General features: G+C 35.9%; 2 protein-coding genes across 2 annotated transcripts; one reads left to right on the top strand and one right to left on the bottom strand.

The window, feature by feature from the left end:
- Positions 1–15,441: 15,441 nt before the first annotated feature.
- Positions 15,442–19,193, top strand: LOC130997716 (uncharacterized). Its single transcript, XM_057923131.1, has 8 exons — positions 15,442–15,855; positions 16,487–16,984; positions 17,259–17,436; positions 17,896–18,184; positions 18,282–18,354; positions 18,468–18,558; positions 18,634–18,713; positions 18,817–19,193. Exons 1-8 carry the CDS (start codon positions 15,772–15,774, stop codon positions 18,991–18,993), a joined length of 1,470 nt encoding a protein of 489 aa, XP_057779114.1. The 5' UTR covers positions 15,442–15,771; the 3' UTR covers positions 18,994–19,193.
- Positions 19,194–19,247: 54 nt separating this feature from the next.
- Positions 19,248–26,433, bottom strand: LOC130997715 (uncharacterized). The gene is made up of 11 exons (XM_057923130.1): positions 25,838–26,433; positions 24,811–25,125; positions 24,620–24,728; positions 24,440–24,533; positions 23,110–23,197; positions 22,930–23,013; positions 21,888–21,981; positions 21,682–21,769; positions 21,383–21,488; positions 20,966–21,058; positions 19,248–20,079 (listed from the first exon to the last, which is right to left on the bottom strand). Exons 1-11 carry the CDS (start codon positions 26,021–26,023, stop codon positions 19,684–19,686), a joined length of 1,653 nt encoding a protein of 550 aa, XP_057779113.1. The 5' UTR covers positions 26,024–26,433; the 3' UTR covers positions 19,248–19,683.
- Positions 26,434–27,874: the final 1,441 nt, after the last annotated feature.

The following is a 27,874-nucleotide window of genomic DNA, read 5'->3' as shown; positions in this document are numbered from 1 at the left end:
AGTATTGTCTTGCCATAAAATGTTTCAATTTCAGTATGATATCTATCTGCTTTGGCTTTGCCAATGATGAAATCGAATTCGGGTCTTGAGCAGTTGATGGCTATCCTGCCTTGACTAGTGTACACGAGGGACCGTGAGTCATCTAGCGGGTTGGCCGGTCGAGTGACCGTGAGAGGTGGCCACCTCTCCGGCACACAGTTCCAGATATGATAGATTACAAAAGAACTTAGACTGATCAGTCGAACTTTAAGAATCACAAATGAATTTAGTAAGCTTGGGCCTATTTAGCTAAAACTCCCTTGCTGTACTGTTTATGATGGCATGACAATTTACAGTTTTATGATGCATGTATTTATTTTAGTTAGGCATACGTGCCCACTGAGTGCTCTTGTACTCAGCCCTGCATATATTTCTAAATGTGCAGGTTGAGCAGTGACTGATGGAGATGAAGTGAAAAGCGGAGCTTTTGTCATAGGTTAAATGAATGAACTCTTGGATACATGTCTTCATACATGTAATCAGATATTGTTATTCCGCTGCGTACTCTTAGGTTTTATGTTCTTTCAGTTAAGCCAGTTTAGTCTGTTCGAGTCTTGTAACTAAACATCAGGTGTACAATAATTTTTCCCTTCTTTAAACAAATTTTAGTTCGATCCTCTATTATTTGTTCACCCCCTTTCTATCGCCGTCGATAATTGTGTCCTTAGTTACGTTTTCCTGGCTTATTTATCCTAACTTAAGTCCGGTCGTAATAGAAACTCCCTTTCTATCGCCGTCGATAACTGTGTCCCATCGTCGCGGCCTCCCGGCTTAGTTATCCTTAATTAGGTCGAGGAGTGGTCCGTGACAGATAGAGAATTTACTAATCTACGATCGTTGCTGCTCTAGCGAGAGTAATTGATTAATTAAGTGATCTTTCATCATAACTGGATTAAACTGGTTAATAGGTTTAATAAATTGATTATGTGGATTTAGTTAATGAATTTACTACCCTAGGATCAGTCGTTTTTATTATCTGATTTTTCTTCTTGAATTTTATTTGCTGCTATTTGAGTTTAGTTTTAGTTAAATCTTCTTCATATTATGTTTGTTTGTCTACTGTGATAGTTTGTTTAGGGAGTAGCTAGGGTTATTTCGTTTATCAGTCCCTATGGATACGATACTCGGTTACTGATTATTTGCTACAATTGCACCGTGTTAGTGCGGTATTATGTGCTAAAAAATTAGTGATCAATTATGTGCCTAGGGATAGGGAGGAAACTGAGGATGACCTTAGTGATAGAGAGTTAGCTGATGAGGATGAAGAGTACATGTGAAGCCGTAGGGAGGTTAGAATTGATAGAGATACATTTAATGATATTGGTAGATATATTGGAGATGCCAATGATGATGTAATTGGGAAAGACGAAACAAGAGCTTTGTCTGAGTATGATGATAGTACAGATGGTGTCTGTCCTGATGAGACTGATGAAGAGTTTGATGGGGTCAGAAACAGGCTGAGGAAGGTGACTTATGATCCAAGATGTGATCATAAAAACTTGGTTCTTGAACTTGAGATGAGATTTGAGAATGGGAATCAGTGTAGGGATGCTTTGACAACCAAAGCCATTTGTGAGGGATGAAATCTGCATTTTAGTAGGGTGGGTAGGGAAAGATATGAGGCAAGATGTGAGGAGCCATGCAATTGGAGGTGCTATAGCAGTGTGGTGAAGGGTGAAGGCACTTTTGTCATCAAAAGCCTTTCATCAGCCCCTCATACATGTAGAAGAAATAGGTATAACTTGTTGGTTAGTTCAAAGTGGATAGCAAAGCAATATTTGAATGTTTTTAGGCTGAGATAGAATTTTACAATTGATGATTTGAGGGCAGACATTTGTGAAAGGTATGGTACAGAGGTGAAAGCAAACATGTTATACAAAGGAAGGTCAATTGCTTTGGAGACATTGAGGGATTCAGTGACTTCTCATTATGCCAAGTTAAGGAATTACTTGGCTGAAACTATGGTCAGTGACCCTGAGGGCAAATTTGAGCTCCTATGCAGTGAGGGAGGTGTCTTTAGGGGGTTATATATTGGTTTTAGCTCTTTGATGAAGGATTTCAAAGCTGGGTGTAGGCCAATAATAGGACTAGATGGGTGTTTTTTAAAAACACATCTAGGAGGAATGCTACTTTGTGCTGCGAGTAGGGACGGTAATAATCAAATGTATCCACTATCGTGGCCTGTGGTGGAGGTGAAAATGAGGCAAACTGGAAATGGTTCATTGAAAGGCTGATAGAGCAATTGGATACAGAGCAAGGTGGTGGTTACACCTTCATTTCTAACCAACAGAAGGTCATATTTTACTAAAGCTTCTAACTATTTTTCAATTCAATTTCAAATATATATTTGTTGTCTAATACCTTTCAAATGCAGGGACTGACTAAGGCATTAGCAAACCTAACACCTATGTCTGAGCATAAGAATTGTGCCAGGCATGCTTATGTAAACTAGAACAAGAAACATAATGGAATTAACTTGAAGAATATGTTTTAGAGAGTAACACATATGTGGAGGAGTGGCAGCAGGCAGTGGATGATATGAGAAGGAATTTGAGGTAGCTTATACTGACTTCATGGACAGAGAACCTAATAAATTCTGTAAGACTTTCATAAATACTTATTGCAAATGTGATATGGTTGACAATAACATAAGTGAAACCTTTAATAGGTATATTGTTAGGTCCAGAGGTAAGCATATAATAACAATGTGTGAGGAAATTGGATGCTCGGTAATAGAAAGACAGTTTAAGAAGCTTTCTGAGGTTGGGAGTGTGAATGATACCTTGTGTTGTAGGGTTAGGAAAACAGTAGAGGAAATGAAATTTAAAAGTAGATATTGTGAGGTGCATCCTACTGTTGGTGGCTTGTTTGAGGTTCATCTTTATGATGACAAATTCAGAAGTTTAGATGAGAAAGTGTGCTCTTGTAGATCATGGAAATGGACTGGAATCCAATGTCTTCATGCTACTGCTTCAATTTATGTACATGAAAGGGAATGTGGATGAATATAAGCATGATTTTTACACAATTGAGCGGTACAAAAAGGCATATGAGGTAAGTATCAAACCACTAAGGGGAGAAAAGATGTGGCCTCATGCGGATGGATGGCCAATTAAGCCACCTGCCTATTCAAAGAAAGCTGGAAGGCCCAAGAAAATAGGGCAAGGGAGCACAATGAGAAACACCCTACCAACTAGGGATGTCAATCTAGCCCGAAACCCGTGGGTTGGCCCGATTAACCCGTCAATCCGAGAGGGTTAGGGTTAAAAATTTTCAACCCGATATAAATTACAATCCGACAAGCCCATAATCGAATAGCCCGACATCCAATAGGGTCGGCCCGACTAACCCGATGGGCTAACCCGAAACCCGAATACTTAACATAAATATATTTAGATATAAAAATTTTAAAAATGATAAAATATTATAAGGTCTCATCATTTCACTTCTCTGTATTTTTAATACAATACTTAAGATCAAATATTTAGATATAAAAATTTAAAAATGATACTTATTTAATATATATATATATATATATATATATATATATATATATATATATATATTTTAAAAACACGTAAGGGTGAGGGGCTAGGTAGACCCCCAACAACTAAATAAATCAAATCAACTAGTATCTCATACATGACGCTGTCCATAATGTTGCTTCTTCATATCTTTATTATGTATGTCGATGTTGAAATTTTATTTATTTATTACAAATATAATATTGTCAAGAGAAATATATCAATTAATTTAAAAAAAAATAAAATTTTGAGCTCGACTAACCCGATGGGCTAGCCCGAAACCCAAACACTTAGGGTTAGGGTTGAAAGTTTTTTATCCGAATTTTTTTTCAAACCGATTAACATCCACCCGAATAACCCGCAACCCGATAGGGCTAGCTCGAAATCCGATGGGTTTGGCCCGATTGACATCCCTACTACCAACCCAGACAAATTGAGGAGATTTGGCCTCAAAATGACTTGCAAGAAGTGTTGGCAGCAGGGGCAATACAAGAGGATGCAAGAATGAGAAATGTGATCCACCAGCCAAAGAAAAGGTAATGTACACTTTCTTGTATTTGCATGAGTATAACACTGCCTAATATTGTAATGGATATTCAATACAGAGAAGAAGAAGCAAACCAGCCAAAGCTCATTCAGAGGCTCAATCAAGCCAAGTAACTGGAACAGAGACTAGCTCTCTTACAAATGCAGCATCTGCCCCAAATCCTCCTAATCCTCGAGCTTCCACATCACTCCCACTCCAAGTCAAGAAAACAATTGCAAATAAGAGAGCACTTGCTAGAAAAGGAATTGGCACGATGGTCACAGAGTCAGGGAACATCTATGTCAGGGTAATGATTAAAGGATTAAGTCTTACTCTTTAACTTAGTATAAAATAAAATCTAATTGGGATGTTATTCACAGGGCTCTAGCAATCAAAGGGGTTCAAAATTCATCAATCCAAGGAAGGTATTTGAGCTCCCAAACACTTAAGAAAGTGAGAATGATGAAGTGTAATGGAGTAAAGAGAACTCAAGCAAGTGTAATAGATGTTGTAGGCATTGTGCTACTTTGATAAGAATTCTGGTTTACTATTCCATGTAATATTATGATATTTGAGACAATTTTTTCATTGCTTGTTAGAATTTTGGTACATTGTGGTTCAATTCAATCTTCAATAAATTTGTGTTATGTATCCAATTGTGCTATTACTTCCATTTGTTCAACATTTACAGGATACTATAATGAGTATGAAAGTAAAATTCAGCAAACAGATAAGCTCTTTAATCAACAAGCACCATTTGAATCATCATATTATCATTGAAAATTGATTCACTTAGTACAACATAAGATAGGTCCTAAATATGTTTACACCAATACCATAACCTCTTAGAACTACTCCCATTCACAACAAAACAGAAAACAAGAACTCTAAGCCACTATCACAATAAGCAAAATCAACATGAGCATAGCCATTGTCACCATCTTCTCCATCCACCAACGCTTGGCTTTCAAGGCCGTCAATTCCTCCTCCAATTCGTGGTGCAAAACAATCATATTTCCAGCTTTGTCCCAAACATCTTCCTCGGACTCCTTGTACTATCTAGCCAAGCATGTTTGGATCCGGAGTTGCTCGCAGGCTTCATCTCTCTCCCTTTTTAATTTAGCAATGTAGTTTCTCTAAAGTAAACTCGGTCTTGAGTTAATCCATTGGAAGAATTCACATCTTCCATCATGTATACATAACCTATTTCAGACCAAAATCGAAGAGTATAGCAAATGAAAAGGAAAGCTGAGGTAGGACATTACCGAGCCTAAGGAGCAACCGTAGTATCTCATGGCCGAATTTGCGTTGAACCATGACGTCCTCATCACAGCTTCGATCTTGTGCTGGCAAAGTGGTGGAGAAGCTTCCATTTTTCACTTAGTTTGAGCCAAAGATGAAGAACAAAGGGTGAAAATGAACGGGGCTTAGGTTACTTTATAATTTCAAATTGAACTAAAACGTCGTAGTATTAGTTAGTCCAAAACGGTGTAGTATCACTCACCGGAAAAAAATTGTCACGGATATCAGTTAAATTTTAAGTTGGGTTAAGGTGCAGATAGACCCCTATAGTATAGGCCTCTATAGCGTATTGCTCTCCATACTCACTGTGTGTGCAAATATGTCCCCAAAGTCCGAAAAATCGATCAATTAAGCTCGTTTGACTAACATACGTTAGTCAATTTTTTTTACCCCCTATTTTTTTCTTCTTTCAATTTCTAGCCCCAATTCCAATTCAGCCACCACCGACATCTCCCTCGGCCTCTCTTCTCTTCCGGCGACGACGAGGCCACCAGTCACCTCCTCTTCGCTTGAGGCGGCTGCACCGGAGTATTCGACGGCTGCTAATCGAACTTCAGAGTTTAGCTCAGCCATATTCATTCCTTGAACAACGGCTGTCAGAATAGTATTCACTTCATCTCGCACAAGATCTTCATCAGAAATTACCTCACATACATAACCAAGTGTTTCGAGGGTAGTCTGTCTCAAAGGTGGGGATCCATCTGGTCTAGTCATGTTGGCAAGTAGTGAACCAACAAGTTCGGGCCACTCATTTCGGGGGATTTCTATTGAAGCTATCTCAGCAACAACCTGTGCAGCAGTATGGCTGGCCTCACGAAAAGCAGATCCAAGAGTGTTCAAGAGAGAATTCTTTATTTGGGATTTAAATGAAATGTGAATTTGAACCCATAGTTGCACAGGCTGTTATGAAGATGAGGAGGTCAATTGCACAGGCCTCCACCACCAATAATGTCATCGTCGTCGAGGTCGAGGATGACACCAACAATGACGTTAACAGTGGCGGGAACGAGTTGCAGCTCTTCTCGATCAGAAACTCGCATCCGTCGCTAACGCCGACGCTGGTTAGGGCGAAGTATTGGCTGAATCTATCAGTGCCAGAGGTCTCAAGCGGCGTCAGCAGGGTAGAATTAGGGATTTACAAGGCGCAGCTGCCGGCAAATACTCCGGTGCAGCTGCCTCAAGTGAAGAAGAGGTGACCGACGGCCTCGTCGCCGCCGGAAGAGAAGAGAGGCCGAGGGTGATGTCAGCGGTGGCTGAATTGGAATTGGGGGTAGAAATTGAAAGAAGAAAGAATTTGGGGGTAAAAAAAATTGACTAATGTTTGGCTAACAGCGGTTAGTCAAACGGGCTTAATTGATCAATTTTTCGGACTTTGGGGGCCTATTTGCACACACAGTGAGTATGGAGAGCAATACTACGCTACAGAGGCCTATCTGCACCTTAACCCTTTTAAGTTGGATGAGATTCGGGCCAAAAATTAAAATGGGTGCAAAAGTTGAGTATTGTCAAACAGATTTTGAAGGTCATGTCTAAATTCAAAATCGGTGAAAGTTGGTGAATTTATACCAAATTAACCCTTTATTTTTTTTATAGTTTTTACATCGAATTAAAGATCTTCTCGCATTCTTTAATTTAGCATTCATAATGATTATTTTTTATGAATCAAAGCTAACGATTTTTTTTTGGAAAGACTTCAAATAAAAAAAAGAAAAAAAAAATTGGTGGAAAAAATTGGGTGGAGAGAGAAAATTTGAAGGTAAAAAAACTCCTCTGTTATGATGATGAAATTATGATTGTTATAGAAAAAGAAGAAAAAACCTAGAAACACCCTTGAAAGCACAATAACGCAGACTAAGGGTCGGACCTCGTTAAAACCTTCTTAAAGAAAATCCAAAGCGAAAAACATCAAGAACGAAAAAGAATGTCTGTCTAAAACAAAGAAACGGAAGAAGCCAAAGGCAGAAAACAAACCAGCCATCAACAAACATAGAGAAAGAAAAACAAACCCCGAGCTTCGAACTAATCATCACCCAGGATCTAATGTTCTTACTCCATTTGGAGGAAGCTGGGCAAATGAGAAAAAACTCCTTTTTTTTTTGTATTACATATAGATTAAACTCAGCATAATTCCGAAAGTATCAACTATATTCCGTACTCCTATAGAGTCATTGAACTAACAAGTAACTCAAATAATTGTACCGATGATGATTTTTTTTTTTTTTTTTTGAATGAGATTGATTTTCACTCTGTTTTGATTATCTTTAAGTGAACTTGATGGACTTAAAAATCACTAAATATCTTAATCCAAAAGAAAATTTGCACTTTTAATGCGTTTAATTATTTATTTTACAGCTAGTTTATTCCACTTGCATACGTTCTAATTTGACAGTGAGTTAGTGGCCTGTCTCGTTCAGTGGCGTTGGCACTTCATTTTACTTAGCAATTGGCGTGACAATTTCAGAGTTTTAGATATATTGATTTCATCTCATTAGTGACTTATTTATATAGTGTAAAAGTTGGATTTATTCAAAGTAGCGTGATTTGATGAAGGATCTAATCACCCTAAAAGTGATTTGTGTATTGTAATTAACTTTTGAATACATGAAGAAGCTTGTGTGTTTAAGTTAGTGTCTAATGACTATTTATGGCTAATGCGCACACGCACTGACGCACACATGCATGCATGGAGTGTAGAGGAGGGGTCATAAACAATTCTTTTCTTTTCTTTTCTTTTTCCTATAAAAATGTCAAATAATCAGTATCTTGTTATTGGATTGCACTTTTCGTACATGTTTAAAATAAATTTTATTTAACTGGAAAAATGCATTCTCAAATTTCAAATCCGAATTTAGAAATACAACTCCTAAAAAAAATTATGTTCGCCCTATATGTGAAGGTGAATTGACGGCCACAAAAAATTTAGTTGGCATGCCATCCACTAGTCTTCAACTCAAAGTTAGTTGACATTACTATTATGACATTTTTGGAACATTATCCATTGAAAGAGACTACCTAGCTAGCAGTTGATACTGGCCCAAAACTAGGGATGTCAATGCAGCCCGAAACCCGTGGGCCGACCCGAATAACCCGACAAAATTAGAGGGTTAGGGTTGAAAAATCACAACCCGAAAAAACCTCCAGCCCGATTAGCCCGCACCCGACTAACCCGGAACCCGATAGGGCTAGCCCGAAAACCCGATGGGCTGGCCCGGTGGGCTGACGAAATTGTGACTGATGCATCCAGTTACAACTTCTGCTATGTTTAGATCTATGGTATTTACTTAAATATATATATGTAGCCTCATTAAAAAAAAGTGAAATTAATTAGTTAGAATATATATGTGTGTGTGCGTGCAATCTCATTAAAAAAATTAAAATTAATTACGAATTTTTTGTAGAAATTGATTATTAGTATCTCATTAGTTAGAAATTAATTATTAGTATCTCATTTTAAAGTGATACCAATTTTTTTTTTTTCTGTCAATGAGACGTGCATGGCAAATCCATTAATTATTAAGTAATAATCCAGATTGATTCTAGGGCATTGATACATGTTAAATTTTACTATCTCATTTTAATATAATTTTGTTTATGTAATCTTGAATATCTTATATTTTTGCATTTCATGCTTTGCTATATAATTTATATCTTTAATATCTATGTATATTTTATACATTATACATTAGATCATTATGAATAATAAAATACAAATGATAATTTTATTTTTACGCCTTTAACCTTATTAGCCCGATGGGCTAGCCCGAAACCCGAAAGTTTAGGGTTAGGGTTGAAGATTTACAACCCGAAAAAATCTCCAACCCGATTAGCCCGCACCCGACTAACCCGGAACCCGATAGGGCTAGCCCGAAAACCCGGTGGGCTGGCCCGATTGACATCCCTACCCAAAACCAATACAAGATCATACAAATTAATAGACTTAGAGGGAGTTTATTTTGAAGGATTAACTTTGATATATAAAAATAATTAATAAAATTAATTTTTTTATTTATTTTGATGGATTGAAATTTAAAAAAATTCTAATATCTTTGATTATTTTTACCATTTAAGCTAATTTTACTTTATTCTTATCTTATTAATGGTGAGATTGGAACTGCGTTTAAGCTACTCTTAAGGATAAAAATATTAAATTATCTATTTTATCAATTATGCAAAGTAAACACTGCGTTTATTTTGAAGGATTAGTCTTGATAAATAAAAATAATAAAGTTAATATCTTGTTTACTTTGATGAATTGGAATTTCGGGATATCTCAACGCCCTTGATTATTTTTGTCCTTCAAGCTAATTTTGCTTGATTCTTATCTCATGAATAAGGTGGGATTGAAGATACCCTATCCTTGAAGATAAAAATACTCAATCCTATATATAATCAATCATGCAAAATAAAGGCTCATTTGATCTAACTCCAAAAAAGAAAAAGACTAAATTAAAATTGAGTCGGTTTCATGATTGCACAAAAGTTAAAGCGGGCATTTAAGTGCTTATTACTCTTGAGTCAGCACACACAATTTTTTTTAGTAATAATTAAGTTTGATTTAATTGGTGTTGTATCCAATCAAATTAAAGAAGATTAGATTAGCTAGATTTTGAAGCCAGAGCTTTATTAAATGATCTAAAGACTAAAGTTGCGATCGAATCGTTATTTACATAAGAAAAATAAAACAAAATATATATCCGCCATTTATTTGTGTGGATTATATATAGGGAGAAGTAACAAATAGCCCTCTAACATGTTTACCTCCATATCATTTGATTTTAGCTATTAGCCGCTCAACATATCATAAAGAGTGCAAAATGTCCCCTGCTCTTAGCGGACATTTAACACTGTTAAGTATTTTTCATTTTTTTTTAATTTCTTACTATAAGCATATAAATTTTTTTAAATTTGAATTTAAATGTTTGTAATATTTTTTTAAATAAAATCATTTTTGAATACACACACTTTCACTACGTTCTTAATTAATACAAGGTTATCTTTGTCTATCGAATTATTTCTACTTCCATATATCGTGTATGCTTTTGAATTTTTAATTAATACAAAGTTATCTTTGTTATGTTTTATTTTTATATACTATATACTCCCTCCGTCCCCAAATAAGTTCCTTTTTTTTTCCTTTTTGGGACGTCCCCCAAATAAGTTCCTATTTCTTTCTTTACATTTTTGGACAACTACCCCACCACTAATAATACTTTATTTATTCTTACTTTTCACTTTTTCATCACTCTCAATACTAATTATCACATTTTTTCACCTTTTCATCACTCCCAATATTAATTATAACATATTTTCCTCCACTATCAATACACTTTACCATTTTTCCTTAAAACTCGTGCCGTCCCCAAAGATGAACTTATTTTGGGGACGGAGGGAGTATTAATTGGTATGATTTATTTTTTTGTTTATAATATATATGTATATTAAATCTCATTTAACTTTAATTGTTACAAGAACGCAGTGAAAGTGTGTGTATTCAAAAATGATTTTATTTAAAAAAATATTACAAACATTTAAATTTAAATTCAAAAAAATTATATGCTTATAGTAAGAATTATTAGTAAGAAATAGAAAAAATGAAAAATACTTAACGATGTTAAGTGTCCGTTAAGAGCGGGGGGCATTTTGCACTTTTTATGACATGTTGAGGGGTTAACAGCCCAAAATTAAAAGATAGAGAGGTAAACGTGTTAGGAAGTTGTATGATAGGGGATTATTTGCTATTTTTCCTTTATGTATAAGACAATAGGGTTTATCTTTTCAATGTAATTAGGGTTAGGCGTACTACAAGGATCCAAATTGAAATTTTCGTCTTACAAATTACTCCCTCCGTCCCATGAAGCATGACACACTTCTTTTCGGCACGGAAATTAAGAAATTGGTATTTTGTGTATTAAGTGTGGTAGGTGAAAATGTGAAAATGTGAATAAAGGGTAATTTTTTTGCTATTTTTAGAAACGTGTCATGCTTCGTGGGACAGACCAAAAAGGAAACTGTGTCATGCTTCGTGGGACGGAGGGAGTACGTTAATTTAAAGTTCAATTCGGCTAGGACGAGAGGGTTGACTTCACAAGAGTTTGACATTTGTCCACATATATAATTGTTGGTACTAATATTTATTTATTAAAAAAGAAAAAAGAAAAGAAACAGTACAAGAGGGCACATAGAACTTGGCCTTTGTAAGTTTCAAAAGACGAATTTTGCTCATCATAAAATGGTGCGACGCTTACACGAGATTTATCAATTAGCTAAGATACAATTATTTCCCTTTCTATATATATATATATGTTCCCCTTTCAATTAGTTTCTAATAATCCAAATGTTAATCTTGATTATGCACATATATGCTTAAGAAAAGGTCATAACTGTAGATTGTAGTTGATTATATTTAAAATAATCTATATATAATACTCCCTCCGTCCATGAAAGAACTTCCTAGGAGGGAGTGACACGAGTTTTATGAAAAAATATTGTTGAGTGTATTGAGAGTGGATATAAGATAGTTGAGTGTATTGGGAGTGGTGAAAAGGTGTTATAATTAATATTGAGAGTTGTGAAAAGTGAAAAGTAAGAGGATTATATGTAGTGGGGTATAGTCCAAAAATAGGTAGGAAGATCTTTTGTGGACGTCCCAAAAAGAAAAGATAGGAAGTTCTTTCGTGGACGGAGGGAGTATAAAAGATAAGTTTTTTTACCTTCAATTTTTCTCTCTCCTCATATTTTTTTTCCCTCCAAATTTTATATCTTCTTTTTGAAAAATTATTGATTTCGATTCATGAAAAAAAAAATACTCAATATGAATGTTAATTTAAAGATTATAATAGATCTTTAATTTAATATAAAAATTATAAAAGATAAATTTTAAATTAATAAGTTATGATCATTTAAAATGTCAAAATTAATTTTTGTTCACTCTTATTTATCTCTAATATTGAACATCGTACCTTTTACATTTTATTTTCGTTTATTGGTGAAAAAATTAAATAGATCATTTTTCCCTTTTCAAAAAAGTTTACATGATAGTTTAATTGTAATTATTTAAAATTTAAATATTTTTAAATGGGTTAAGTATCAAATAAGCCTCTATCATAGTGGCCCTTATCATGTTCAGCTCCCTATAGTCGAAGTTGGGCCAACTAAACCCCTGAAGTCCTTAATTTCAAACAATCAGGACCTCTGCCCTAACGACGACTTAACACCATTAACTATATATATATATATATCATTTTAACACGTTAATGTTTACCGAAAACTGGCCGAAAACACTGTTTTGGGGAAGCCCTTCACCACCATCCACGGCGGCGGAACAATGGCGCCACCTTCCAAAGCCTCCGCCCCTCCATTTCCTTTCCCTCTTCCTCTCTCCCGCACTACGTCTTCTCCATCCTCCTCCCCAACCTCCGCCTTTCTCATCGACGCTGCAACCCGCCGCCGCATCCCCCTCTCTCCCCTTCCCCACCTCGTCCAATCCCTAGCCTCCAGCCTCCACCGCAAATTCACATTCCCCTTCTCTACCTCTCCATGCTCTTCCTCGGCACTATCATCTCCTCTTCCAATCCCCTCTCTTCCTACTCCGACATCTCCCACCAGATCCACCTCACCAGACCGGCAATCGCCTTCGTCACATCCGCAACCGTCTCCAGGCTGCTGCCGCTGCCCCAGGGGACGGTGGTGCTCGACTCTCCTAAGTTCGAATCCCTCCTGCCCCCCTGCGGCGCCGAATTCGATCCGCCGGTGGTGTTCTAGGACGACACGACGGCGATTCTCTATTTCTCGAGCACTACGGGGAGGGTGAAGGGGGTGTACCTGATTGTTCAAAATTAAGGACTTCAAGGGTTTAGTTGGCCCAACTTCGACTATAAGGAGGTAAACGTGATAAGAGCCACTATGATAGGGGCTTATTTGATACTTAACCCTTTTTAAATTACAGTAGTTTGTAATGTAGTTAAAGAGAAGAAAATTTGTATTAATTTTAACATGAATTTGTAAATAAAAAATTTGTTATGTATCTTAAAATTAGATTTTAGAAAATTTGTATTAATTTTGATATTTTTACATAATTTAAAATTTTAAAAATAAATAAATATATTGTGGTCCGTGCATTGGACCGGAGGCGCGTAATAGTTATAATTAAACTTGAATTCGGTTTACATTTGGTGGAGCATTAAATTTGTTGCAATGTGGTATGGAGCACGCCTTGTACTTGTAATTTCGACCTATCATTCCTCTGATTAGTTAAACACCTAACGTCACAATCTTTAAATCCTTCAAAATAAAAATAAAACCTAATTAGGGAGTTTGGAGGTTGGACGAGCCAATTTCTGAAATATCTACTACCTTCCGTACATATTTCTTCTTTCCTTTTAAGTGAAATTGAAACTTCCTTTTACATTATGCACCTCATTGTTTGGTGTATATATAGTACGATCTTCAATTTAATTAATAAATGAATGAATCTACTTAACGAGCTAAAATGGAAGCATTTAACTTTAAAAAATTTGGTTATTACTTGAAAGAGTATCTCAAATGAGAATTTATCCATGTTAATTTGTTGAATCTTTCCGTCGCATGATAGTACAAAATTAAATCTCGTTACAGACTCATTTTATTAGAATCCCACTAAACTTAGCTAGGACCAATTAATTCTCAAAATTAATTACTCCATCCCTCATCTTTTCCATTTCTGTGAAGTGCATGGTTTATTGACTAAATTTGGGGGTTAGGTAGCCAAATTGTAGCGAGGCATATGTAATTGATGGATATTTGGATTCACTAACTAAGCTGTGGCGTTTTCCTTTATTTTTCAACTTTCTTTTGTTTTTCGGATTTTTCCTATGAATTACTTTTCCAATTTCTGGTTTTAATTAGTTACTATTATATATGGATTTCTGTTTTTATTCTATAATTAGAATTTATATTCTATAATTTTGTTTTTACTCTATTTCTATTTTATTTAATTCTCAATTTTGAGATTCAATTTTTTCAAATTTTAATTAAAATTAATTGTACAACTACAATTGCCATTTGAAAAGCAATATCCAATTATCAATAAGTAAACATCTAAGCGATGCAGATTTCAATACCTAAATATTTAGGTCTAGAATTTAAACTCCACGGATCACCTCTCTCTATCTAAGTAAAAAAAAAAAGAAAAAGAAAAGAAAAATCTATAAGTAATCATTGGAGTAATGTTGACTTTGATTAGCTATAAGAGAGTGCATCAAAACAAGTTGGATAAAAAAGAGTAAATTGTATTATCCTAAATTTTCCGTCTTATTGATTTCGATCTCTTATGTATATCGCGTTCGCGTATGTCAAGATAGTACTTTATCTAATTCATTATCTCACTTTCAGTGTCAATTACTAGAATGGCAGATTTTTCAGTTACAATATCTTGAAATTAAATAAATTATAAACTAGTATTATTTTTTAAATTTTGATCTTGAGAACAATTCTAGTTACCACCACAATGTCCATTCTCGATCAAATTATTCCTCAGTTAAATTGAGCTTGTAGTGAGACAATTATGACTATGAAATTCCGAAGCCTCGAACAATTTTGATATTCGATATCAATTTGGCAAATGAAATTTGAAGTCATGAATATAAATGTTAAAAAGCTCGTGAAAGAAACTTTTTATCGATACTCATATGTCTTGAACTCAACTACTGCTAACCTTTTTTATTTTTTTATGCACATATAAAACCTCAACTATTGCTAACCTTTGTGTTTTTTTATGCGTCTATGTAGTGTAGGTGAAATGCCTAACCAACAAATTCAACTCTCAATCCGTTGACAAAAATTATCTATATAAACATCTATATAGAATAATATAAAATCTATAAACTTCACTATTAGCTAGGAAACAAAAAGAATCTCAACTTTAGTTTTTTATTTTTCTGTACGCAGTTAAGTGACAGGAATTTTAACAAGGGATACATAATCCATAGTTTTAGTCAAGGACTATGAAAATAATTATATACATTCATCCCATAAAACTTTAAATTCTAATTAATTGATAATAGTTTTCAGAAACAGTTGTAAATATCAGTATATTTTTATGGATAATCCGTCAACACAAAATTGAGAAAGACAATTTTTCATTCCGTCTGAAAAAAGAAAAGTATAATTACTAGTGAAAACAAAATAAACACAGCTACGGCTTCAGAAGTTAGAACTGAGGAAGGCAGAAAGCGCAACACAAGTTCTCGCTTGTCACATAATACGGTTTCAGTTACTAACACGAATTGTTTGTACTAGTTTTAGTTGCAGCTCTCTCTCTCTCTCTCTCTCTCTCTCTCTCTCTTCTTCAGGTATTTCTTTCTGTTGTATAGTTTATTACTTGGAATAACTTTATACTCAATCATGGAGTCTCCCAAGGAAAGTGGAGAGGGCTGCTCTAGAAACGAAAAGTGTGTGAATATATCATTCCCTCCTCTACTCCCAAAGGTATTTTCTTTTCTAACTCTTGTTATTTCTATGATCGTTTATCATTCCCTCGAAAGAAATTATGTCTTTTTTTTTCTGCAAATGTATTCAATAGTCCTAATTTATGATGGTATTTCTCTCTTTCTGGTCTGAGATCGAATTGATACGGTGTAAAGATTGTAGCTTTGTACCAAGTTTGAACTGTAACATTGATTCCTCTCTTGGAGCTCGATAAGAGAAGTCGAATACATGAGGTTTAAATTCTTGAATATATTGGGTAACTTGTTAAGCAAGAACTGAAAATTAATGTATATTGATGTATTTTGTGATTGGACTTTGTTCTTGGTTCGGGATTATGTCCATTTAGAATTTAGTTCTACAAATGTTTACTTTGTTACAAGAAACTTCGTGATTGTGATAATTACTGTTGTCTCTGTTGTTACCTTTTGAATTCTGAGTTGGTTTGTTTCTTGGTTTTGGGTAGTGAAACTATAGAGAAATTCACCAGGAATATAAACATTTATATCTTTTTTTAACCATGCTTTTCTTCAAATCTGATACAGCACTAAAAACTGATTTCAACAGTATAGCATGAGCTTGTATTTCTACTTAAAAAGCTTAGATTAATAAGGTTTATCTTTATTGGTACTAGGTTGGAGAATCGAGTGAAATAGTCGTTGAGGAGCCGGTAAGCAGTCAGCAGCATCAAGGGCATGACCTGATTCTGCACATACCGGCCAAGGCAACAGTTGAGGGATATGTGGAGGACTCTGTGGCAATAAACATGCCGCCTTCGCCAATTCCAACTCCCAAAAGAGTAAACTTTTCGCCGTTACCTAGTCCTAATAGAGTAAAGCTTAATGGATCTCCTGGTCCTTCAAACAAAGGAAAATCATCCATGAAAAGTTTGCTTCCTAGACTAAGCTTCAAATTTCGGAATACAAACTCAGAGATTGAAAAAGCTGCCATGTTAGCACTGGGAGTTTCCCCTGAGATGCAGGGAAAGACATCAATCCCCAGGACTTTCTCTCTTACAAAGATTTTTACACCCAAGATGAAGAGGACATCATCTCTACCAACTTCTCCTATTTTCCACTCAAATCCGGAGTCTGCTCATGGAGGAATTACTGGTGCTGCAGCTGATTTAGCTGTGAGTATTTCTCTTTTTAGTTTGAGTTTTAGTCAGGACTTGTTTTTCATTTGTAAAATGTGAGTGAAGATATGAACAGTTCCTGGTTTTTCATCTGTAGTCTCAAATTCCTTACCTTCGCTTATTTCATCATTACTACCTTGCTGAAGATAGTTCTAGATGATCTGTTATGTTGATGTAATCGAATAATTTCATTTGATGGATGTAAACAATACTCATCAAATCAATTCCACCTCATTTCTGACTGGATCTTACAGATATAATCATTATGCAGAAAGGTGGGTGTAACCAGCTACCAATGCATCGTTCACACTCTGTACCCGTTTTAAATAAAGAGGGAAGTATAAAACAGATGGACAATTTAGGCAGTGTATATCGTGTGGTGCCTACTACTCCAAGGGTTACTGAGCAGATTGCTGCAGCGTCTGTGCCTGTCGGAAGCATTGGTGCAGGTACATATATTAAGTCAAATGATTAAGGTGGCTGCCTTCAAACTTGAGGCAAGACTTTTGAATAAACTAATATGTTCTTTGCCTTGCGGATAACTGTCTACATTTAAGACTCCAACAACCACATTGTGTAGGAGTCTTAATAACTTGCTTCATCTTCAGCTAATTACCCATCTGCTTGTTTGTTTATCCCGATTGCTATTAGTCTTTAAATTTATTTACTTTAATCTGGGAACTCCTATGGAGCTATTGTACCAGTATTGGATGTTTAGATACCAGTTTGATGTACTTTGTTGACAAGGCCTACGAAGCAATGAGAAGAAACGTTCCTTGTTAAGTTAGAGTGACATTTGGGACCATAGGCCTAGTCGGACCATGCTTATCTACGGATGTAAAGTTTGATCTTACTTTTTAAGACTTTGTGATTTCCAACACACGACTTATCTTAGTAATTGTGTTCAGATGAGAAGAATGATTATGCTGAGGACATCCCTCAAGAAGAAGCTGTTTGCAGAATCTGCTTTGTTGAGCTCGGTGAGGGCTCAGACACGCTGAAGATGGAATGCAGCTGTAAAGGTGAACTTGCTCTAGCCCACCAGGAATGTGCCATTAAATGGTTTAGCATAAAAGGCAACAAGACTTGTGATATCTGCAAGCAAGAGGTCAAAAATTTATCTGTCACACTTTTACGCATTCAAACCACTCAGACTCGAGGGCATGGAACTCGTCCACCTGAAATAACTCGATACAGGCAAGTATATGAATTTGAAGAGCTGCAATAATAAAGAGAAAAGTGGCGTTGAACACTCAAATCCAAACTAACTATTGCAATTTGCAACCATATATAGGGTGTGGCAGGATGTTCCAGTTCTTGTGATAGTTAGCATGCTTGCATATTTTTGTTTCCTGGAGCAACTTTTGGTGAGTGAAATGACTATACTAGGGAAACAATCTCATTGTGTGTCTCTGTTTTTTCCAGAATTTGCGTATTCTTTCCAAATGTAGGTCATGATTCTATATTTTTTCACACGCAGGTCAACAAAATGGGATCAAGTGCAATTGCCATATCTTTGCCCTTTTCGTGTATATTAGGTCTACTTGCATCAATGACCTCGACTACGATGGGTATGCCATTTTACTAGTCAAACTTAAGCGTGAGTTTCAAATTTTCTTTTTTACTCATTCTTGTGCTCTTGGTAGTGAGGAGGAGATATGCTTGGATATATGCTACTATTCAGTTTACAATGGTGGTCCTTTTCGCGCATATCTTTTACTCGGTGGTTAGTACTTCGCCATTAGACTATGATGAGATTTTACACAATACATTGCTATATGACTCTGCTAACTGAAGATGTCAATATAATTTTTGTTATGTGTATACAGCTTCATGTGCAAGCGGTTCTATCTGTTCTGCTTGCGACTTTTGCTGGTTTTGGAGGTGCTATGTGTGGCACTTCCATCCTTTTCGAGATACTCAAGTGGAGGAGAACGTGGTCGGCTTCCCAACACGAGACAAACCAAGCTTCGGAGACTAGTGATGGAAACGGCCAACACAGCTGACACATTTATACAAAATATGGCAAAGAAAAGAGTTGCCTTTGCCCAGTTACGCTCAAATCTTTGTAAATATTATACCTTTGGTATTCATTCTCTTGATTGGTTGTTTTCCTTTAATCTTGATCAAGAGTGTTGTCAAATCGACACATGATTTACTTTGTTGATCTGAAAATATATACCAAGTTCAATCTGTTTTGAGAAAATACGCAATCAGGAAAGGAAATGCTAAGATAAAATCAAGAATGAATCATAAATAGTGAAGAAAAGGAGAATATTCATAAGGGTTGTAGCAAAGCAAGTAGTGCAATGGCCAATCAAAAATATTTGGAAATAATAATAATTGGGCAGCTATATCATGTGGCAAAATTGGCCATGCAAAATCGACCACCAAATAAAAAAGAAAAAATGGAGAGAAATTTCCAAGGGCGCAACTTGAATTATTTTCATGAGACGAGACCGCTCTCTCCTACTTACAAACTTGGCTGCGCTTTTCTATCTCAACAATATCTCCAAAGGCAACTTCTAGCCCTCTCTGCCTATACATTGCTCTTTGTCAGTTAATCTTACAGCACATGATTTTTTTGTCATATGCTTTGTCATTTCAGTGAAAAAAAAAACTGTGCAAATGGCAAAAGCAGCATCTTTTCTTCCCACGCAGCAAAAGCTTTCTGCACAAACTCGCTCTTGAATCATTCACTGTTTGTAACTCGAACCGCCTCCCTTCCCGGCTATTGGCGGTTTTTCTTTCAAACTCGTGCTCATGAAAGACTCGGAGTTGGTTGATTGGGTGTCGCCAAAGCCTGGCCTCATCCAGATTTTTATGTGGCCCTCGCGGCAAACTGTTAGGACCGATTCCTGAGTGAATAGCAAACCAGAGAGAGGCTCTGTGTGGACGCGATGAGCTACCAGTGGGGACAGCTTTGGAACGTCCCGCATGCTTGGAGATGATTGCAAGGTTCCCACAGGGCAGGCGCTGTCCCAATGGGACGACTGGCTTCCAGTACTGAAAGTTGGAGAGCCACCTGGGGGACGGCGAACTGGCACTACAAGCTCATCCATTTCTAGATCCCATAAGAGCAATTGTGTATCCTGCATGACATTTGACTTCAGCATCAATCAGTCTAATTCAAAAGCTCAAACTTGGAAAAATGCAGACTAGTTTAGTTGATAATCTCTGCTACAAGTAGGATTACATAATAATTTCTGCTATCAGTAACTTATCACTTGCACACTGTAAAAAAGGTGCACTGACAAGATATTTTCAGTAAATCTCAAACGATGTTAATCACAATCAAGGAAAATGTAAAACATTGTGCCATCCGATTACAATGAGAGGCCCATAGAGATTAAGATTTAAGAGATAAGTGACACAAAGCAACAAGTGTTGTTGAGAGAATTGTACATTAACAAAAATTACTGATCAACTCAAATGGTTAATTATCTTTCTTACTCAAAAATCAAAATACTGGTATTCATTTTCATTAAAATAAAGGATCTTTCGTTCCTTTCTCTCTCTTTTCTGAAGTGATTTAATTCCTTTCTCCTTTTTCTTCTCGAAGTGATTCATTCCTTTCTCATTCCATAGACATACCAATCATAAGAAATGTCATTCTTGAATGATTTCCTACCCATTAATCCATCATCATTACATTCTTAAATTCATCCTTTGTCTGCTTGAATTCATTTCTTCATATCAATCAATACCCTCCTAATGTCTATAGAATCAGTTCATTAAGTGTTCACAGAAATAGGAGGTGCATCTAGCTCGAGAAAATCTATGAGCTTGTCCTTGGGGGTAACTACATCAAAATTCCAATATGTGGAGGGAATATTCGTACAGGACTACAAGCTATAAGTTGTTTGGTCTTGAACTTAAAAAAGAAACCAGAAGTCTAAGATTGACCAGAAGATAAATATCATGACTCGGTTCTACATAACCAAATTTATCAAATAGATGAATATACTATTCGGGTACCTGACCAACAGAACCAAACCGATAGACTATGTTTTCCCCAACACCATCTGAATTTGGAGCAAGCCAATATGAATCAAATGCCACTCCACTAACCTGCCAAAATTTGAGCATGAAATAAAAGAATCATCCACAGCATGAGAAACTAATAAACTATACTAAATATTCAGTGCTATTTCAGTAGCATCATGTATTCCTGTTTCTATGCATGTAAGAACATGTTCGTGTCCAGAAGTTAATTCTCGCCCAGTCGCCCAGACAACAACTCAACACTTAGTCTAAAATGGTGCAAAAGTTTTTTATAGAAAAGAAAAATATTTAACTTCCGACATTATCCACAGAAAACACTGCCCTAATTGTTAGCAATATCAAGGAATTCTTCTTAAGCAAAACAATTTATTCAATAATATTGAAACTCACCCATGAGTTGTGTCCTTCTCCCCATGCTACAATCTTTCGATCTTCCATACTCCAAACTTGCACAAGGTCATCCTCGCCTCCAGTCAAAATGTATTTTCCATCCATGCTGTTGTTTGACAAGACATTAGCTAATATTCATATAACATTGACACAAACTAATTCAATTCTGGAGACTGTAACTTCAATGATAATGGGGAAAATTGAAAGCAAAAATAAATTTGCAACTTTTGGACTGAATTAAGTAAACACACCTCTCAACTCAAAAGAGAGAGAGAGAGAGAGAGAGAAGGTAAACACACCTCCAAGCACAACATAAAAGAGCCCCATAATAGCTTTTTCCACCACATATGAGCTGTTCGTTTTTATAGTCAAAGACTCGCAGGTAACCTGTAGTCAAAATTTGCCCTCATCCAAATAAATAGAGATGGAGAAACAGGAGCAACATATAAATGGAAAAGTGAACCTAGACACTAAAAGGATAATGGAAATTGGAAAATGACAATACCATCCCTTCCTACAGTTGCTATATAAGCACCATCAGCTGAGAAGGCAATGCCATTTACTGAACCTTGACATATATGCCACCTAGCAACTGGATTCTGCATAAAAATTGAGTGAGATTAGATAAAAGCAATTTAGACTGTGAATGTTTACCAAGAGCATAAGAGGAGGGAAATTAACAGTTAAAATGTAACAATATTGTGGCTAGTCAACGAGCAGCAATTGCTTCCATGAGATAACTCTCAATTGGCGGTCAAAGAAAATCGTTATACATTGTTAGCCTAAAGCTATAGAGTCTTAAATCATAAATCATCTAAAAGAATAAAGTCAACCAAAAGGCAACATGTTGGCAGACTTAAATCCTCACCGACCCTTTACATTAGTACTAGTTCCCATCCCAGTTACTGATGTTTCACTGATCACCTGATAATATGCAACACAATAGCAATACTTTAATCATGAAAAAGATGGATATCAGAAAGAAAGTATGCTGCGGAAATATGTAAAATTTCCAGTGATTTTTTTTCCCTGGTGAATATAGATGCGGACGTGGATAACCACTTAACTAATGCCAGAACTCCTAAATGCGACAAACAAAAAATGATAATATAAAAATGCAGCCAATGAAAATATTGACCTTTCATAAAATGTAAATGACATCATTACAGACATCCATCTGTGCTTGATCGTTCACTGCTCACAACAAGCATCAAGAATCAAAGATATGAAACTGAAAGCAGAGGAGCAATATATGATGGAGACCAACTACCTAGCAGGATAAAGAAATGAGCTATCTTTACAAACCAAAATTCTACTCTTCCCAATATGGTTGAAACAAAAATGTGGTAAATTTAACAAAATACTTGGTCCAATCCCTTAACAAGTTCAAGACAAATAGCACTAGCTCATTCTCTCTGAAGCTAGTACATAGAAGTATGAACCACAATACTTAGAAAGAAGGTAAATACTACGTGAATTTAATAGGTAGGAAATGAATAACCAGTTTGAGTATTGAATAAAAAAAGACATAAAAAATTTGTGAATACCTTACTATAGCGTGCATGTGATACAGAAAATTGAGTCTGGTCCTTGATTACAGGGAACGAAGGATCACCAGAGCCATCTTTGTTCTAAAAAGAAAAGATGAGTACGTATCAGTTTTCAAAGCAAAGCAACAACAGAATTACATATATTCATATTCATTCAAAATAATGTCCAAAACTTGCCTTTTCATATACATACATATTTCCATCTGCATGAGATACCACAAATGAGCCATCTCCATTGGGGATCCACGTAATACAAGTACAGCGACTGTTAAAAAGAAAATAAATCAATTCATGACAACAAATTTACAGATCTGTAGTCAGTAACAATGTTGTGAAAATCGCTTGAGGCGGCCACCTTGAGGCGCGCCTCAAGGCGAGGCGTCACACAATCCGCTTCAAAATTGCGCTTCTATTGATTTTTCAAAACTGAGCGCCTTTTCTTATTGAGGCGCCGCCTCAAGGCTCTGAGGCAGTAAGGCGGTTAGAGAGGCTAATATGAGGCGGTGATGATATTTGTATTAAACTATCCTTTTTTAGATTGCAATTTGTTGTCAGCCGCAATTTTATTAAAGTCAGCCGCAATTTTGCTATCAAAATGGGCCCACTCAAACCCATTATAATATAACCTTAATTATATATTCAAGTATCAGTAAATATAAATACTAATAACTTTGCATGACAAGTCAAGAGAAATGAGCAGCAGCCAACGCCCATCTCCTCATTTTCACAGCAGCTTTCTCAGCCTCTCTTGGTTCAGTTCCAAAATTTAAGACATAAACTTATGAACTCTTTTCAGCTTTTATTTTGATTATTTTAAAACTTATGAACTCATGATTTAGATATTTTATTATGATTTTTTTTTCTCGGTGTGAGGCTTACGCCTCAACCCGCCTTAAGGCTTACCGCCTCGCCTCAACAAGGCAAAACGCCTCAATCCCGCCTTAAGCTTTTCACAACATTGGTCAGTAACTAGGGAGTTTTCATGGGCTTTGTTAAGAAAAGGGAAAATAGTTGAAACAGATTATACCACTAACTCCTGGTCATATATATGAAACATTACAAACAAAAAGGCAACCAGATATCTGGTTTACCAAACATAACTCTCTCTCTCTCTCTGGATAGACTTTTCTTGCAAGTAGAAATGATAAGCTTCAATGCACTTTTCTAATTCTTTTTCTTATGGATTCCTATTTTTCACATATTCCAAGTACTGCAAAAGCAATCTTCATTCACAATGTCAGGTTTGAAAAAGATGCAGACAATACTTTTCTGCAAATGATGGAGTTTAAAGCTTCAAACAGTGTAGCCACTTTACGAACCACCAAGGATTACAAAATAACCAAGGTCTTGTAATTGTAAACTTAAAAAAATGATTGAAGCGATAATCTTCATAGAGCAAGAAGACGACCTTTTATAATTATGGGAACCAGAAATTACATGAGAGATAAGATACAGATATAACATTAGCAAAACAAAAGATATGTAAAGAAAAGAGTCAATTTCTTGCCTATTATTAACAGCACCGTCTTTATTATAGTGCTGAGCCCCCACAAGCTTCTTCCCAACATCTTGTAATTGTTGTCTAAGAGACACAGAATAAACTACACAACAAAAACAGAATATATTGAATAAAGACTGTATGATATAGATACAAATTCTAATCACAATTCTGAGAATAAAGGCATACCGTCTCCAGAGTTTAAACCAATAAGCAAATCGTGCCCATCTTTAGCATCAGGGTCATATGCGTGGCAAACAGGATTTGAATTACTAAAATGTATAGACTTTATAGGATCCTATGCAGCACAAAAAACCTCTTGATATCAATTCAATTATGAAACAAAATAAAAGGTTAAGTGCGGAAAACCAGATAAGTACCTTATCTTGAGAATTTAAGTCACTCACAAAAATTGCATCTCCAACATTGAACACCAAGTAAGTCCCTTTTCCATCAAAGTTGGGATTCCCGACCACATTATTCGAACTTGAAGCCCCTAATGATCCTATTCTGGTACTGCTGCTACCCACAGGCTTACTTCCACCATTTCCTCCAACAAAACTAAGTGCCCGACTCCCATTACTTCCACCTAATAACCTAGCTGCTGCAGACCTCACACCACTGCTTACATTTAAAGTAGATGATGATTGTGACAGTGCCTGCATTGGCTTTTCCTTAAGATGAGCTAGCGTCACCTGGTCACAAATTAATGAAATCACGCTATGATCTATGAAAACTTTAAAAAATCAGTCTGCTCTCCTAAGGAAAAATGACACATTCCCAATGTTTAATTGGAAGACAATTTAAGTAGATACCAGATGCTGTAACAAATTATCAATTTTAAACTAGCTTCAGAAAGAAGGCTTGAAAGGTTGAAAGGCAATCATCAAAATGCTTTTGGAAACCATAAGACTGGAAACTTGTAACAAAAGTTATAGTATCTTCTTCATATAGTGAACATACCCATTACCCTTACTCGAGGCACAAAGCTATATATTGGTTACCACTAGTTATCGAGTTAATATGACAAAGTCAAATATCTTAACAGTCAAAAGAAATTTATCGCATGTCATAATACATCTCAAAAACCACGGAAGGTATCAAAAACACAATTTCCACGCATAATTCAACTAGCCTGCACATTGTCAAATACCCCATTGAAAGACTTCAACTTTTTACCTCAATCACGGGACAATCATCAGGACCAGATTGACCAAACCCAAAACCCAACTCTCCAAAATCGACAATCTATGTAGCAGAAACCACAATTAACCAACAATCACGACAAAATCATTGCCGCCCAAACGATGCAAACTTCGAACAAACCCCTTCCCCAAGAAATTTATAAGAAAATTAAAAATTGGGGCAAAATGAGCCCTAGAAAAAAGAGAAGGAAAATTGAGGTACCTGAGTGACTGTTTTGCCATGGGCGTAGTGAAGTAGACCGGCGGGATGAGTCTTCTCGTACTGGAGCTTATATTTACCTTCTGGCGTCTTGAAATACGTCTTCAAACCAGGGCCCGGCGCGTTGCTCCCAGACGCCGACGCCGCCGACGACGACATCATATTGTTACTCGCCCCACTGTTCATCATCCCTATTCTCCTCACCCACTTACAAATCTCAGAATACCGATAATAAGTCAAAAATTCAACGAGATCATGAACTCGAAAAAGGGTTCATCTCATCTATTCTTTTTTCCTTTTTCTTGAAGAGTAATTAAATTTAAAAAAATGAAATAAAAAGAAAGCTGGGTTTCTGGGTTGTGCTTAAATGCTAGGGGGTGGAAACAGTTTGTGTTGTTGTGCGCGTCTGTGTGTGTACGTATCAAGGGTTTTTTACCTTTTTTTCTTTTCCCATTAATTTCTCAGCTCTCTTTCTTTTATGTGTGTGGGAGAGAGAGAAACCGTTTTGTGTGTGAGAGTATACTGAAAGGAAAGCTCTAAGATTGAGATTTGAGATATTAATTGTGTATTGACTTTTTTAGGAGTTGGTAACTACAAACTGCACTTTCCTTTCTTCTTGCCTTCTTGCTATATGGAGTATAATATCTTATTTTTCTAATTTACCGCATTTTTATAATTGATGAGATCTTGCTACCAGTTGTTGTTAAGAGCTTATGGTATTCATAATATGGAAAATATGGAGTATTTAATATATGTGGTTGTTTAGATGTTTTTTTTCCAAGGGATTGTTAAGTTCTTATGAAAATTATAAATGTGACTACTAGGGCTTTTAATACTATGCTGCTTCTTACATAACGTGATAATAGTACAATTGGTGAAATAAATATTACAATAAATATAGTCTAATATGGAAGCGTGAAATAAAATTAGACTAAACATAGTCTAGTATGAAAAGGCGTAAATAAGATTAGACTAAAATATTCTATTATGAAAGCATGAAGATTGCAGGTTATATATATAGATAGATATATTTGAGTTTGGAGTTTTGGCCCTTGGAGAGTACAAAAAATTAAAAAACGACAATGGGATGTGGTGATGATGAAGAATCCATCGATCATGTCGCCCAAATGAAATATAATTAGATGTGAGATGACTTGGTAATTGGTAGTCAAGCTGGAATTATTATTTTTGTACTAGTTTTTTATGGGTAAATAATTAAAATTAAAATAAGCGTACATCATACAAGAATTCCCTTAGGAGAAAGATTAGACAGCCCTTTTAGTCTTTGCCAATTCCGATAGAAATAGTGAAAGCCCAACTCAGTCAATAATTGAACAAAATGAAGAATCTAAAACATATCTGCATTTTTCAATGAGCCCAAAGTAAGCTGGGCTTTAACCAAGCATTACATGGACCTTAGCTGTGCTCACATAAGAATTCCCCTGTATCATTAATTTTCATCTTCCATGATTCTTTCCTTTTCTAGTATGTGGATTTTTATATTATTGCTTATTGGATTATGTGCCCTCCTAATTTAATATATATATAAATTATTACCAAAAACACATTGTTTTTATTCTATATCGAAAACATTTCTAAAAATATTCAATATTGCTACTTGCTAGCATAACCGCATAAATTTTAAATAACAAAATTAATACGAAAATTAACACTAATAATTAAGACCAATAATAACAATGTGTAACTACAATTAACCTCACTCACGGATCATCTCCTTCGCGCCGTCCTTCCCTCCATAGCCTCCATCATGCCTGTCGGTACTTCTCTTTGCCTGTTCTTCTCTCACTCATCTTTGGATCGTCTTTCGGTCCTTACCTTCCACACCGCACCTACTTCCCTCGCAGATGGAAGTTGCAGGTTGCCGACTTCCCATCGCAACGATCATGTCCCTGTTTAATAACTTCAGGTCATCAATTTTCTCATTTTTTTTTTCTTTTCCTTTTCTCAACAAAAGCCATTTTTCAAGGTTGAGTCCCACTACCAAAGGGTACACAAACCGTGGGCGAGGCCAGGGACGGA

Source organism: Salvia miltiorrhiza, chromosome 8 (genome assembly GCF_028751815.1).
Source record: "Salvia miltiorrhiza cultivar Shanhuang (shh) chromosome 8, IMPLAD_Smil_shh, whole genome shotgun sequence".
Lineage (NCBI taxonomy): Eukaryota > Viridiplantae > Streptophyta > Magnoliopsida > Lamiales > Lamiaceae > Salvia > Salvia miltiorrhiza.
This window is presented reverse-complemented; position numbering and strand designations above follow the sequence as displayed.